Here is a 16,739-nt window from a genome sequence, read left to right on the forward strand (position 1 = left end):
AACTAAATGCTAAAATCAGAACCTTTCAAGCCACACAAGTACATTTTTCTTTTTCTTTTTTCTTTTTTTTTTTTTTTGTCTTTTTGCCATTTCTTGGGCCGCTCCTGCGGCATATGGAGGTTCCCAGGCTAAGGGTTGATTCAGAGCTGTAGCCGCCGGCCTACGCCAGAGCCACAGCAATGCAGGATCCAAGCTGCGCTGACACCACAGCTCATGGCAACACCAGATCCTCAACCCACTGAGCAAGGCCAGGGATCAAAGCCGCAACCTCATGGGTCCTAGTCGGATTCGCTAACCACTGAGCCACTACAGGAACTCCACAAGTACATTTTTCTATGAATCAAGTTAAGATTAAGAAATTCCTCTACAAATCTATAACATTTCCCTAAATATACATTTTCATTTTATAAATATTTCTTAGGTACGTGACTTTTCAGGGAGTCATCTCTTTTTACATGCTTATCTTTAATAAATCTGAATTTCATATGATCCTTTACCTCTGGAATATTGGAGACAATTTCAAAAGTCACTCCACAGCCTGGAATAGAACTTCGATGTGACATCTTTTTTAGGAGACTCTGAGCAAAACCCTAGAGAAAAACAAATATGATATGGTTTCTCATCTCAAAGACAAGAGTTTTCATTAACACAGAAAAGGCATAAAGGGAGCTACATTCACTCTAACCTAAAAGAAAAAGAACATATTTCTAATACATATCAAGATCCAAATCATTAAATATAGGTTCCTCAACTTTGTCTTAGTGCCCCAAACCAATTTATATGACCCCTGTCGCGTGACAGGTCCTATACCCACCATATGAAAAGTACAGACCCTAAACTCTGGAAACTGGCACTAGGCATCTGGATCAATTCTGCTTAAAGGCCACAGAAATAAGATTGTTGACTTCTACACAATAAAATGACCTTCTAACTAAGATGTAAGCGAGGACTGGTGACTCTTTCCCCTCCACCCCCCCAAGCACGATGGACATCTTGCACTATGAATATTGACAAGTTCAGGCATTAAATTCTTGACCAAAGCAGGATCGTTATGAAGAATGATTTAAGAGTGCATGGTCATTGTTTATGCTGACTGTGCTCTTTGCACGGTTAAGAATTGAACTGTTGAATTAATGCATAGATGACTCATTTGAAGATGCTGCTAAGACTGAACATTCTGCAGAGGTTGAAAAGAGCAGGGATGAGGCCAGAATACAATTGGTGAATAAAGATAAGAAGAAGAGAGAATATTAAACTGACAATGAACCTTTTCCCCATGCAAAAGTGAAGTAGGAAATAGGTAAAAATTCCCAAACAGAAAAGAAAAAACACTGTTTGGTCTCAGAAGTACATATTTTCACAAACTTAGTTAATAATAATTTAATGGTCTGTAGTTAATTTTTAAAAATATTTTAGCCTCTTAGAAGCCATTTCTTTCATCCCTTCCCTCTTGCCTCTACCCTTGCAAGGCTGGAGCCACTGCCAATTACACTGGTCAAAGTACAGCGACAGTTTTGTTTTAATTGGTAGAAAGAGAAGGAATGGGTGCTGCCTTTCTGTTTTCTATTTGCATGGAATTGAGGCTAACCTGCATGTATTAGGGTCATAAGAAAGTCTCTGTTCTTGCTACAAAGAAGCAATTTTTAGGAATGAACTATCTGAATAGAGAGGGAAACTGCCGGCAGTTTCACATTGATACTACCAAATCATTTCAACCAGGGGGAATATGCACCAATGCCTTATCCCTATAATTAAAAAAAAAAAAGTTAAAAAAAGAAGAAACTTGGTGACTCCATAATGCATCTTTTAAGGATTCTGCAGGGCTGGTGGTTATACCAAGTCAGTCTCAGTGCCGACAACCACAACCTCTGGAATGACAAATAACTCTTCAAAATGCTCCCTAAGAGCAACATGTCTTTTTCGATCCCTTAAAGACTTCCAAGAAAAGGGAGACTTAGAAAAGAGTGAATGGGAGACACACCATATGACCTGTATTTATTGATGCTGGATGGCCAAGCTAAAGAGCTGCAATTTTAACAGCATTACTGCCAGTCTTCATTTCAAAGATTGATATCAGTGTGACATTTAGAACTAAAGATTAATTTTTAGGGGTGGAGATTACATCTAGGGCTCTGTCAACCATGACTGTACTCTTCTAAATGAAAAGATTTATTTTCATCTTTCCTGGTTTTAGGCCGTATATTGAGAGGAATCCCTAGAATCAACCTACCAGATCCTATCTTTGCAAAACCAAGAGCAGAAATAGTTTATATGCTCATCTAGAAGTTTTCTACAAAACCTATTCATTTTTTATTTTTTATTCACTTATTTATTTTTGTCTTTTTAGGGCCGCACCCACAGCATATGGAAGTTCCCAGACTAGGGGTCAAATCAGAGCTGTAGCCCTGGCCTACACCACAACCACAGCAACTGGGGATCCAAGCCACATCTGCAACCTACACCACAGCTCACAGCGACACCGGATCCTTAACCCACTAAGGATCGAACCCAAGTCTTCACGGACACTAGTTGGGTTCATTACTGCCGAGCCACAACAGGAACTCCCTATAAAACCCATTCAGACAGCTCAAGGTCCTTCATAATCTGTCTGCAGCTATGTCGACAGTCACAGTCTCAGCCTCTGCAGCACACCTTGCCCTTGCCTTCCTCACCACCTCTGTGCATGTGTTCCTCCTCTCCATGGAACCCCCACTGACTCTTTCTTGGCCTGCCAACCTCCCCTGTCTGCACGGAGCAGCTCACGTGCTACCCTCCCCTCTGAAGCCTTCTCTGGCTGAACCCTCAGCCTCTGTCTGCAGTTGGTGAGCACCTGCACTGTAGCACTATCACAACAGGAAAGAGCCTTCTGTTTATGCATACCTCATCGGCTAGTGGACATTAGCTCTTTAAAGCTGCAGACTATTTCTTTTTCTTTTTCTTTTTTTTGGCTGCACCCACAGTGTGTGGAAGTTCCCAGGCCAGGGATCAAACCCGCGTCACAGCAGTGACAACACCAGATCCTTATGCAGACTACTCCTTACTCATTTTTATTCCAAAGCTCAACAGAGTACTCTCTACAAATACATGAATCAAAGACCTGGCAGGGGTGACTAAAAGGAAAGAAAGGTTTGGAAAATGAAGGGTAGGCAGCACAGACAACAGCACATCTGCAGTGAACCTTCTCATATTATAGGACCCAGATGAAAAGCCAAAGATGAAGCAGTGGCAGGGCTCCCTGGCACCCAAAAGAATGGCTATGACTTGTGATTATGTAATAAACAAGATCCATGCAACAATTTAATGCCATCAGTGTAGAACGAAGTCAGACTGATGTGCGCCAGGATAGAAGCAAGCACGGTTACAGGACAGTCAACAGTCACCTGGAAGGACAAAGCTCAGAGCCTGTTAGGACAGAAGGCCAGACCCAAAGTCGTTTCTTCACGTACAATCAGTGACTCACCTGCCGGCCATGAACATTGACACAAATGCGCTTGCGTAACACCAGCTGCATGTCAGCCGGGTGGCTGAGCTGGACCGTCACCCGCACAATCAGAAACACTCGCTCATCCGCAGGTGTGCCTTTACTGAGCTGTGGGCAGCCGTGCACTGCGGAGTCCCAGGAGGCTTCGGCTTTCACCTGAGGTGGGACAGAAAGAGAAAGAGCAGAGTCAGTCTCACCTGCCTCCTAAAAACCAAAAAAAACCTCACAACGAAGCACCCAAGCTTGGGTTGACATGTAGTGTGCCAGGCACAAGTGTGGTTCTGCTCAGAGAACAGCCTGAAAAAGTAGGTCCTCAAAGGATGTGGGCCCCATCACCTCACCCTGGGGAGCACAGAGCAGGAGTCTCCTGGTTGGCAACTAAAATTTATTTATTTTGAAAAATAAACAAAAAGAAGAGCTGAAAGTTAGTACAATGAATTTTCATCTATCTTTCACGCAGATTCAGCAACTGTTAAAATTCTGCCCCTTTCCCCTTTCTTACACATATACACACAGTATTGTTTTTTTTCCCTGAACCACTTTAGAGTAAGTTACAGACATATAACTCTACATCCCTAAATATTTCAGCAAGTATCTTCTAAGAGCAAAGAATTATCATATTCAGGAAACTTAATGTCGATACTATGCTATCATGTACGAGAGAGTCCATACTCAAATTTTGCAATTATTCTGACCCAGAATCACAAATGGCACTTGGCAGTTCTATCTTTTAGTCCACTTTAATATGGCCTATTCCGCAGTCCTTCTTGTCACTCATGACACTGACTTATTAGATAAAGGTACAGGCCCACTGTTTTATGGAATGCACCAAGCTTCAAGTTTTGCATCTTCGGAACTCCACTAAGTGAGGACATGTCCTTCAGAGTATCGCATCAGCTTTCCTTCCTGAAAATATTACAATTTTTCCAATAGACTCAAAATTAGAGAATAAACCTGACTACATACCCATAACTCAGATTCAAACATTATCAAGATTTTGCCTTGCTGGCTTCATCTAGTCTTTTTTCCCCTTTTGACAAAGTCTTTACTAAAGCACTTCAAAGTCAATCCCAAACATTGTGCCTTTTCACCTCTATGTACTTCAGGAGCATTTCCCCAGGCAGTGGCCTACTGCTGACCTGAACTATGAATACTAACAGAGATGTGCTCCACCAGGAAAAGAAGTAAAACACTGAATGGACGTCATTGGACTGCTCTACTCCCTCTGGAAGTGGTTCTACTCTTTCTGGAAATCATAATGAAAGGTTTCATTTAGATTTCTTGAGAAACATAAGCACTGAAATGATTACCTTGCTGATTGTTTCCAAAGGTTCATGGAAAGGTTAAAGAAACTACTTTTCATCCAATCTTCCCGAGTTAGGCTTTATTTACCTCTCCATCATGCTGCTTGACAATCTGTAGTTCAAAGAACTCATCCTCTTCTTCCCCAGTGAGGGTAGCATCCCATCCACCAGCTTCGGGGTCATCAAGATTATCCTGAGAGCTGAAATCGTCAGCTGAAAGCAAAGAAGTTCCATTAAAGAAGAAGATCCTTTCAAAGGATAACCCCTACCAGCTAAATTTCAATGTGCTTAGTATGAGAATTCTTCTGCCTCAGATTTCATTTGCTTTTGGCTCTGAAATCTGACATGACACAGATGATGACCATTAAACAATTCACAGATCTTAGAGATGGAAAGTGCCTCAAGAAATTATCTAATCCAATCTCCTCCTTCTATGCCTTGTTTTACACGGGAGGCAACTGAAGCCAAGAAACCCAAGAGGTTTCTCCAGGTCAGCCCATAAATGTTAATGATATAAGATTATAACCCCAATTCCCTGTCTTTTAGTACATCGCAGAAATGAGAATGAGAGTGATTCCAATTATCTGACTGTTAAATTCAACAAAAGAATCAATTGGCTATATGAGCTAGAAGCTGAAGGGTTGCCCTGTGGTACTTTGGTTATTCATTCCAAGCCTGGCCCTCCCAACTCCCTACCCCTCTTGAGCTTGTGAGCAAACATCAAAAGTACCTTTTCTACTATGTGGGCTTGGGTGGACTGAGAATGGGCACAGGCTGAACAAGGTCCTGCTCCTGTCTTGGAACAGCCCTACAACAGACTTCTTTAAGCTTATTCTTTTCTACTTTCTAACCCTCCTAAATACACACACACAGCCTCACCTATCTAGGAAACTAACGTAAGGACAGGACAGAGTTGCCTCAGTCTCCAAAGCTCAAGAGAACAAGAGAGGATACAGGGCTGCCTTGAGTGGCAAGACATTAAAACCCCAACAGGTGGACGGACAATGGAAGTGGCAAAGTGGTCTTCTCTGTCTCCGTGTGTACATAAAAATTTCCCACACATATAAGTAAGCTAGCGGCACAGGGCTTAAGTACCTGATGTCTTATAAAGCATTTTCAGCTGGGCAGAAGAAAAACCACTGAGGACATCCAAGCCTGTCTATTTAGGATAGTTCATTTTAATACACAGTTCTTCTGCAGATGTCTTTGGAATTTAAATGCTGGCTTTTAACTTATTTTTAGCTCTTTAATCTACCTTTTCATTGTACCTCCTCCTCAGACAGAATATACGTAAAATGTAGCCACATCCAAAATATTCTACATGAGGGGGAAAAAATGACAGTTATTTAAAAAACTAGGCAGGGATGACTGGCAAAATAACTCGAAAAGTGAGAAATTCATTAGGGAATGCTAAGAAGACACCAGATAAAAGAAAACACTCTACTTAAGCACCACTAGTTATTAGCCCTTTCCAGAGAGAAGTATTTTCCTAAGAATTAAAGAAAAAAATATTTTAAGTGCAGGAAAATATTGCTAGCATCCTAAATTGATGGGAGACCAAAGCACACATAGAAGTATGGGTTGTAGAATGAAATGTGAGAACACATGATGAAACACACCTATCACAATTATAAAGATACTATTCTTCAGGCAATTAATTCTTTGTCAAGTTTTAGAGTCCTCTGACACACAGAAAACAGACCTGGGTAAGGTCAGCCTGTGAAGGAGGTGGTGGTAACACGGGTTTCCCTGCTGTTACAGAGAAGCACCGGCCAATCTGACGATCCCGGCCTGAGGCAGCGGGGAGAAGCAGACGGGCAGTTTGCTGCTATACCAGGGAGGGGGGTGGGGGAAGCGGCAACAAAACCACAGGGGGGTGAGCCGACTTTTTTGGAGCTGGCGGGTCTGGTGGTAGTCCTGCTAACTGGTATGAACCCTCTATCTCCTTATTTAAATGTGGATCCATGATATCTTGTGCAGGACACAGATGAGTGTATTTTGCTAACTGGAGCTAATAAAACCTGGGGCAGACTTGAACTGGCCTTCTTTACCACTGGAGGATGTTGTAAGACAGGGGTTGCATTTGTAGTTGTAAATGGCCTACGGCTAGGATTGAAGGAAACCCAGAACAGGCCTGGTCCAAACCAAGAAACATACAGATTTTGAATATGATGACTAGGCAAGGGGCACTTTGGGCTAATACTCTAGGTTCTCTGGCTTTGCTCTATAGTGCATTTGCTGTCATCATTGAGAAAACAAGAGGTGCAGAAGATGACCACAACACAGTAGCAGCTGGAACCATGACAGGCATGTTATATAAATGTACAGGTGGTCTTCGAGGGGTAGCACGAGGTAGTCTAGCAGGACTAACACTTATAAGCCTCTATGCACTATATAATAACTGGGAGTACATGAAAGGCTCCTTATTGCAACAGTCACTCTGAAGATTGTGCTGGTTTATGAAGGGAGGACACTTTAGTAGTCATCCAGACCAATTTAAAAGCCAGTCTGGAGTCATTCACTCTTCTATCTACAACTACCGTGAGAAACTGGAGAATCCAATTTGCTGGGATGAAGATCACAGATAGCTAACCAGGACTGGCGCTCCTTCCAGCCATTAATGAGTTGAAGCCAAAACCTCTGGCAGCTGAGTAATGTGGTTCTCTTCTCCTTTGAAGAAGATCTTCCACCTCTTTTTTCTTCTACTCCTTGGAAAACCACTTACTCCCAGAATTCAGGTCATCTGTTGTCAATACTATATCACTACATGTATTCATTTAATGATCCAAGACTGTAATACTGCCCTGTGTTCCGAATAAAGGGTGAAAATCGGAAGGAAAAAAAAAAAAAAAAAGAAAGGAAACAGACCTGGGAAGTTCCTATCATGGCTCAGCAGTTATGACCCCGACTAGTATCCATGAGGACGCAGGTTTGATCCCTTGACTCACTCGGTGGGTTAAGGATCCAGCCCTACTGTGAGCTGTGGTGTAGGTTGCAGACGCGGCTCAGATCCCGTGTTGCTGTGGCTCTGGCATAGGCTGGCAGCTACAGCTCTGATTTGATCCCTAGCCTGGGAACCTCCATATGCCACAGGTGCAGCCCTAAAAAGAAAAAAAAAAAAAATGAGAGAGAGAGAGAACACAGACTGAACCTTAGGCTTTCAGAATTGTCTAACTGCATGTTTTGTTAGAATCCAAGCATTACTTGGACACTAGTTTGCCAGAGGAAACCCTGCAGAAAGCACCTCTTAACTTACCATTTAGGTCAAGGAATATAACAGGAATGTGTGTTTCCATTCCAGGAACCGGAGTCCTAAAACATAATGAACAACAGCACCTCAAATAAAGCAGATTTTCTCCACAGTATATGCTTTGTGACTCAGCCTTAATACATTCAGAGCTATGACAGGTCAACCAATGATAATTCTGGGTACTGGGTTTGCTATAATTTCACGTCAGAGATGCCACAAAGACTTAACTATAACTGCTGCTTCTTTTCCCTGATGTTCTCATGTATAATTATTGTATGCTCTGATACCAGAACTCAGTCTTAAAAGACCCATGTACCTGTTTATACTTGAAGCTCCCTTGTTTAAAGGTACTTTCTTATAAAATTATATACCTAACAGCCCCATGTGGCTTACATTACTATTTTTAATTTCTATAAAGTGGCAGAGAACATTTGCTGACAGTTCAGTTTAAACCAGCACCAAACTCAAAAACTCCTGGAGATGCAATTTTATTATGACTGAACCGTCTTTTAAGGGAATGACCCAAGTAATTAACATATTAACTGTTTTTTTTTTTAAATGCTAAGTGCAATGGTACTAAATATTGATTTAGATTCTCAGAAATCTTAATTATTTGGGCCAATAATAGTATTATTTAATAAAACACAGTTTTAGGCCATAGTTATTCCAGTGTTAAAAATAATTTAACACTGCCTCTAATTCAAACAACTTTTTTTCCCACGTGCTATGCTGAGTCCTCCATTAATCAAAGCAGAGGCAAAATTCACAGAGAAAGCCAGCAGCTCCATGAGCACAGAGAACCACCCATCCATACCATTCCGCTGGGGCGCCTGGAATCCCACTGCCAGCCGAGGGGACCATGACTGCGTTCCTCTCCTCGGTCAGGGTCAATCTCATCTCTAGAAGTTGAGCTTCACGGTCAGCATCATCCTCTGTTTTATCTACAACAGTAACAATGAGGGTCATACAGCTATCTCACTCCTCACCTGCTGTCCACACTCTGTCCTGCATGTCAACAGGATGTGCCAATAGCCCAGGAACTGGTCAACAAGGGTTCACTAGCAACTTATTACTTCTCCAAATCTGTAGTTAAAAGTTCACAGTAAAGAGTTCCCATTGTGGCGTAGTGGAAATGAAGCCAACTAGTATCCAAGAAGACGCGGGTTCAATCTCTGGCCCCGCTCAGTGAGTCAGGGATCCAGCATTGCCCTGAGCTGTGGTTAGGTGGCAGACGAGGCTTGGATTCCACATTGCTATGGCTGTGGTGCAGGCTGGCAGCTGCAGCTGCGATTCGACCCCTAGCCTGGGAACTTCCATTTGATTTGAATGAGGCCCTAAAAAGCAAAAAAAAAAAAAAAGTGCACAGTAAAAACCTAACTCAAGCTAAAGAGGCTGCTGTACTCTCAGAGAGGACATTTGCAGTGCATGGAAGGCCTACAGTGGAACCACACAGGATGATCACTTCAAGAGTCAGAGGGTTCCAGTGCTTTTGGACAAGAAATCAAGTAATATTAGCACCTTCTTTTACCTATTTTTGAGGGACAATGTTTGCTGCAGGTTCTGTATTTTCTCCTTGCTACAGAGTGAGGGAGATCTATGCAAAGACATCATTACAACTGGATAAATGTGCTTCTGAAAGGATATGAGGCAAATAAGCACCGTCCCTATGCTCTCACCATCCCTATCACCGATGTGTTCATCTACTTGTTTTTATTTTTTTGTCTTTTTAGGGCTGCACCCGAAATATATGGAAGTTCCCAAGCTAGGGGTCGAATTGGAGCTGCAGCTGCTAGCCTACACCACAGCCACAGCAATGGTGGGAATCGAGCCATGTCCGCAACCTACACTACAGCTCACGGCAACACTGGACCCTTAACCCACTGAGCGAGGCTAGGGATCAAACCTGTGTCCTCATGGAGACTTAGATTTGTTTCCACTGAACCATGATGGGAACTCCTGTTGGTCTACTTTTAATTTCTGTGCCTGCAAATGGGGATTCATTGCATACTGATCTGGGGGGAGGGGAATATTCAAGGTGCTTTTCCTACCATGTTTACTGACAAGCTTTTGCAGTTGTTGATCCAAGTACTCCTGACGTTTTGTTAATGCATTTAGCCATTTTCTACGTAGTCTCTCTAAATCCCGATCCTGGAAGAAAACAAGGGAATAAATAGTAAATATAGTAAAAATAATGTCAAGACAAGATATCTGACGCTCCATCTTACCTTACTCTGATATGTTTCAAAAAAAGTGTTACCCTAACATCTTTATTGCCACCACTAGTTGACTCCACCCATTATTCAGAAACTTTTGAAAATTAAGGTATTAGTGTCCTAGAGTCAGACCATTTCCAAAAGGACCTTCTCTGATCCAGAACCAGTCTCATTTCTGGTGGCTCAAAGGGTAGGACCCCAAACACTCCCACAACTAAGGTCTCTTCGCTGGATCAAAATCACAAATACAGAGTTCCTGTAGTGGCTCAGCAGAAACGAATCTGACTAGTAACCATGAGGTTGTGGGTTCGGTCCCGAGCCTAACTCAGTGGGTTAAGGATCTGGCATTGCCGTGAGCTGTGGTGTAGGTCACAGATGCGACTTGGCTCTTGTGTTGCTGTGGCTGTGGTGTAGGCTGGCAGCTGTAGCTCTGACTTGATCCCTAGCCTGGGAACTTCCATATGCCACAGGGGCAGCTCTAAAAAGCAAAAATAAAAATAAAAAATAAAAAAAAATCACAAATACTTAGTAATCCCCAAATTTATGTCCCTCAGAATCATCATAAGAACTTTTCAAACTTCTTAACTCCAGTCTTCAACATGTTTCACCAGTCTATACAAGCCATGTAAATGCTTCTCTTCCTTGTTTCCACGGGGTTTTTTTTGAGTGGCAGGGGTGTTAGCCCCAGAGGAACAACTCTACCAGTCAACACCTGCCCATGAACCCATCTTACCTCATTTCTTTCTGTAATAAAGTTACAGGACTGGGTAGATCAGTGGAATGCTGAGGATAGTGTGCAGATCTGGATTTTACTAAGGCACTTAACCAAATAGCTCATGACATTCTTGTGGACAAGATGGAGAAATGTGCAATGGATCTACTTGGACGAAATTATAAATGACTGAAATATCACATCCAAAGAGCAGTGACTAATGGAATAACGTCAGCTTAATAGAAGTCTCTATGGTTGTGCCACAGGACTCTGTATTTAACCTTCTCTGATACAGTACTTTTATCAGTGACTTATAGGAAGGCAGACATTTTTATCGAATTAGAGTGAAGCCAAACCAGAGGACTGACTACAGTGGATGACATAATCAAGATCCAAAGAGCTCTGATGGTCCTAAAGGATGACTAACCAGACTCAGGAAATAAAACCTAACAGACAACAAAATCCTGCAGGAGATTAGGGAAAGAAGGGGAAACAAACAAAACCAAAGCTTTATGATTCCAGGAAGTGGGAAAAGGAGAGTTGGCTTAAAGTTTGGAAAGTACCTAGGGGGCATAGCCTGGCTGAAGCCCAGAGTGAGGCAGCTCTTCCAAGAGAAAAGGAGAGGAAAAGTACAGGGAAGAGGATCTGAAGAGATGGATCTGTAGGGACCTGGATGGGGAGCCCTGGGTTTGGAAAAGGGTTAAGAGTCACAGCTGATTGTCCCCTACTGGGTTTTTGGTTTGGTTTTTTTGGTTTGGTTTGGTTTGGTTTTTGTCTTTTTAGGGCCGCACCCAGGGCACAGGGAGGTTCCCAGGATAGGGGTCGAATTAGAGCTTCGGCTGCCGGCCTATACCACAGCCATGGCAACGGAAGATCTGATCCGCATCTGCAACTTACACTCCAGCTCACAGCAATGCTGGATTCTTAAGCCACTGAGCAAGGCCAGGGATCAAACCCACATCCTCAAGGAAACTACTCAGGTTCATTACTGCTGAGCCACAACGGAAACTCCCCTACTGGGTTTTAACTTGAGAAAACACAATATTTGAGAAAACGCAGTATTTGTAACTATTAAGTACCAGTTTGGTGGGACTCAGGATGTGTAATTTAGTATTTTAATCAAGCTGATCTTATGTGCTAACCAGTGCTTCATTACCTGGTAGCTGTCCATGTCCTCCTCTTCCTCCTAAAAGAAAAAAAATATATTATGCAGAATCACAACAATTATTTATCCAAGAATCAGGCTAAACTAAACAATCTGAACAAGCATACAAATTTGGGTAAAAAAGAAAAAAAAAAAAACCAATCTGAATCTTTTCCCATATTTTATATTTTCTGATTTACTGAATATGCTTTTTCCTCCCCCACTTACACTCATCCTCACTCTTGGTTTTATAGTTTCCAGGGAGTTGGAGGGAAACCTTGAGTTTCTCATAGCAAAATGAAGAACAACTCCTTTGACCTTTTCGGGAGCCAGTACAATACTTTCCCTGCTGGGTTTATAGTCCCACTCCCCAGGGGAAATCAAACACCTGCTGGCAAAGAGTCTTTACCAGCCAGTAGGGGGTTTCTGCAGTGGGGTGGGTGATGGGGGAGGTTAATCACTAGCAGGCACTAAGGAGTTTCTGGAGGCTGAGATGTTTTAACCCTCAGTTTGCCATGTACCAGAGAAAACCAACAATCTGGTGCAGTGATTTCATGCAAATGCAACAGAGTGTTTTTGTTTGTTTGTTTCTTTTTAAGATATCAAAAGAAGCAAAATACGGAAAGGACTGTTTGTGGAAGGCAGTTTTCTGAGGTTCCGAAAGATTCTTTCGTTTGGGTGGGTCCATCAACAGAAACTTACATGGAAGGTCTCCTGCATCTTGGGTGACCTGGGTGCTCTGACTTTTACACATCCAATGCCAACAGACAATATACACTCTTCCATCAGCGGTAAAGTCCCGGATTCCTGCACAGACTTCACTTCTACTTGAACTCGCCGGGACTGTCCCTGCATCCCAGACAATGATAAGAGTTTCTTAAAACCAATTTGATTTCCAAAAATTTGGCTTAGAGAGACCCCTACAGGCTGATGTTGAAAAGCATTTATCGTTAGAGACACTCTCTCACCATCTTACATGTTTTGTAGTAGTAAACTACAAATTAAAAAACTAATCAGGAACAAATATACGGTTTATATATTTTTCAACAAAAAGAAACAGTAAAAGAAAACATTGTAAACAAAGGAAATGTAAAACGCTAGACAATATAAAATGTTCGACTTACTAGCAAATAACAAAGTAATAAAGCATGAAACATCTTTATTTTCACTTATTAAGCTAGCGATTATCTTTTAAAAAAGCAATTTACAATACTGCCCAAAGTTTATGAAAAAGGAAATTATATCAACTGTTCGTAGGAATATAAATTGGTAAAGCTTTCTGCAGGGCAATTTGCCTTAAAAAGTAAGTATCTCTTGACCCAGCAATTCACTTTCTATGAATCTGTTTTAAGTAAATAATTATATACGTACATAAAGAATCTTACAGCGATGATAAGAATAACAAAAATAGATACAAACTAAATGTATAGTATTGATAACTGCTTAAACTATAGTATATCAATGAAATAATTACATAGTTATTAAAATACTGCTATAGAAAAACACGCATGGTATTTAAGTTAAAGAGGATGGTGATAACAAGACTTCCTTTAAAAATGCAGATTACCAAACTCAGCGCCTATAGTATGATTCACTTTAAAAAATAAGCAATCACAGTAACAAGAATGATTACACTATCCTGAATTCACTGCTCTAACCCCAGAATAAAATAATTTTAAACCAAGTTGCAAAATGAAGGGCTGACCAAAAGAGAAGCTGTTCTTTCTTTAAGCACATTTCACAATAAATACTATATGACTTTTTACAATGAAGCAATATTATAAAAAAATTCCCAGTATCCCTAAGCACTGATTTCAAAGTTGGTTTATAAATTTTAGGAATGTAAAACAGAATCTGAAAAACAGAATCTGAATATACAATTTCATGTCAGTTACTCTTCCCCTCTTTCATTGGATTTCAATTCCCAAGAGCTTTATATCATCAGGAAAATCAACTTAGGCAATGATTGATCCTATCAAGCTAGATTTAAAGAGATGGGTTGCAGATGTCTTTGATTTAATATTTTCCAAGGACTATGCATCAGATATTTTGTAGAAGGAGTAACTCGGAAAACATTTTAATTGTCTACAATAGTTTAGTCATTTTAACTAGCTACCTTTTGTTTTTACTTTGCCTGAGACAGAAAGTGACCTATTTTGAACAGGGGCCTAAATGTGAATGGTGAAGTAACCACGCCCTGGGGGGAGATACAGGACAAAAGTGTGTGTGTGGGGGGGGGGGGTGTAGGAAAAGTCCAAATGGCTTTATGGTCCATAGAAAAGCTTTGAAGAGAATATGTAAATTATTAGATTGAACTTCTTGAAACTGCTGCTATTTGACCATTTTTTAAAACTACAAAACTAGCAAATGCATAGAGTAAATCTAATCAGTTCCCCACCACTACTTCCCTGTTCAATAGGTCCCAATTTTGGCATATGTTAAATTCCAATGAGCCTACCATCCAAGGCCCTCCATGAACTAGCTGCCAAAGACTCTAGAACCTCTTAAGTTACTGCTCTCCAGTTCTTCCTACATGTTACTTTCTACCCAAACGTACCTAATTTCACCCTCTGTATCTTTTATTCTTGCCCTTTCTATATATATATAAAGACTTCCCAGCTTTTGCATGATTCTTTCGGTATCAGGTCAAGATGCACATTCTTCAAAAAAGCCTTTCCTAATAAACCCAACAAATCTTTGAACGCATTTAGTAGAGGTTGCCAGAAGTGTGACAAACACTTAAATACCCAATGTATACCAAACCACAGAAAATTATCTGGTCTTGCCTTCCAGGAGATGAATTTCTAAGGCAGCCAAAGAAGATATATATAGTTTTAACAGATGTTCACAGAAAAAGATGTTCTTCACACCCTTTGGAGTCCTATTTTATGTCTATATCTCTTGCCATAATTTAAACTAATTTCCTTTTGCTTTTAGTGCCTTGTCCATACAAGAATGGATTTGCTAAAATTCATTTGCTAGGGTCAAAGAACAAGTGCTTACAGTTTTCCTCCTCCTAAGAATTCAGAAATTTAAATGTTTAAGCAAACTTTCTTTTAATCTTTTTTCATATTTTGCTTTGAATGGTTTCAGCATTCGTTTTCTTTAGCCATTCTAACACTTTACTACTGTTTTAAAGTATAGAAACTACCACAGGATATAATAGTCTAATAAATGTTGACTTTCTGTAAAGAACAGCAAAAAACAGTATTTGTAAGTCTTACACGTAAATTCCATTAAGATATTCATTCTCAAATTTCACTGGCAGTACAGACACTACAAATCACATCTTTCTGGGGTTAAGTGACAAATCCCACATGTCTCCACTATATTGGTTTCTGACAGGTATTCATACCTATCCAGCTATATTCACTTAACACATCCCCCGGTATCATAGAAAGGTATTTGGTCTTTGTCCTCCATTCTTGGCACAGAGCTCCTAAAACTCTGGAAATTTCCCTGATGATAATGGTGATAGGTGTGTCTTTTAACTATGTGACTTTTCATCTGGTAACTGCTGGCAGCCCCAAGATGGTATCAGGATGGGGCTGGTCACCAGGAAGACCAAGCCTTGATTAGGAGGCTGGAACCTTCAGAAGAGGGGCTGGAGGTGGGGTTAATCACCAAAGGCCAATGTTTTTATCAACCATGCCTACATAATGGAACATCCATAAAAATCTACAAATGATAGGGATGGGAGAGCTTCCTGGTTGGTAAACATATCAGGTGCTGGGAGGGCAGTGCACCCAGACAGGACCCGGAATTTCCTCATCCCTTCTTCATACTGTGCCCCAGGCATTTCTTCCCTTTGGCTATTCCTGAGTTGTATCTTTTAAAATAAACTGATTAACAGTAAGGGAAGGGCTTTCCTGAGTTTTGTCATTCCAGCAAATTACCAAACCTGAGAGTTGTAGGAGCTCTCGACCACAGCCAAGTCAGACAGAAATGTGGGCATCTGGGGTCCTGATAGCTATAGCTGGCGTCTGGAGTGAGGCAGTCTTGTGCTTAAGTATGGGCTGTTACACCTGTGGAGTGTGATGCTCACTCCAGGTGTTTAGGGTCCCAAATGAATTGAATCATACCAACACTCAGTTGGTATCTGCACAGAATCAGAGAACTATTGGGCACCAGAGGGAAAAAAACACTTCTCACCTCCCTGTACTAAGCAATGGGTTCCATATACACTATTACCAATCTTCACACTAGCACCGCAAAGCTCCCCTCCACTTTACACCTGAGGAAAGGTTCTAGGAGGTGACTGAGCTTGATAGACAGTTCAGGCCACAGGACAGCCAGCACCCAACCCTGGCATGTGAGATGCCAAAGTGCCTGTTCTTCCTGCCATGTCACATGGCCTCTCCTTGTCTTTTTAAACGTTCTAATGCTGCTTGATATGTTTATTTCCTACAAATTCAAATCTAAGTCATTCTTTAAAGCTTATCTTTTCCTTACTTAAACTTAACAGAAGCTGATTTTAAATATTATAAGTAGAATTATTTTTGAAAAATGAAATACACATGAAGTGGGAGAGAACTTTAATATAAGAAATGGACGTGGCCAATCTAGATTTCATCATCACTGACATTTCTGCTAAAAGGAATTCAACAATAAGCTTTATGGCACCAAAGAATTCCA

General features: G+C 41.1%; 1 protein-coding gene and 1 pseudogene across 1 annotated transcript in view; one reads left to right on the top strand and one right to left on the bottom strand.

Moving 5' to 3' along the window:
• Positions 1–16,739, bottom strand: part of KIF13B (kinesin family member 13B) — a 186,829-nt gene that overhangs the window by 41,306 nt on the left and 128,784 nt on the right. Inside the window, 8 exon segments of the mRNA XM_021072406.1 lie at positions 498–590; positions 3,461–3,637; positions 4,874–4,998; positions 8,042–8,097; positions 8,850–8,976; positions 10,084–10,183; positions 12,117–12,146; positions 12,807–12,953. Of these exon segments, the coding sequence (XP_020928065.1) occupies positions 498–590; positions 3,461–3,637; positions 4,874–4,998; positions 8,042–8,097; positions 8,850–8,976; positions 10,084–10,183; positions 12,117–12,146; positions 12,807–12,953 (855 nt within the window).
• LOC102159521 lies at positions 5,131–7,388 on the top strand (annotated as a pseudogene).

The sequence above is a fragment of the Sus scrofa genome, chromosome 14 (assembly GCF_000003025.6).
Source record: "Sus scrofa isolate TJ Tabasco breed Duroc chromosome 14, Sscrofa11.1, whole genome shotgun sequence".
Classification (NCBI taxonomy): Eukaryota; Metazoa; Chordata; class Mammalia; order Artiodactyla; family Suidae; genus Sus; species Sus scrofa.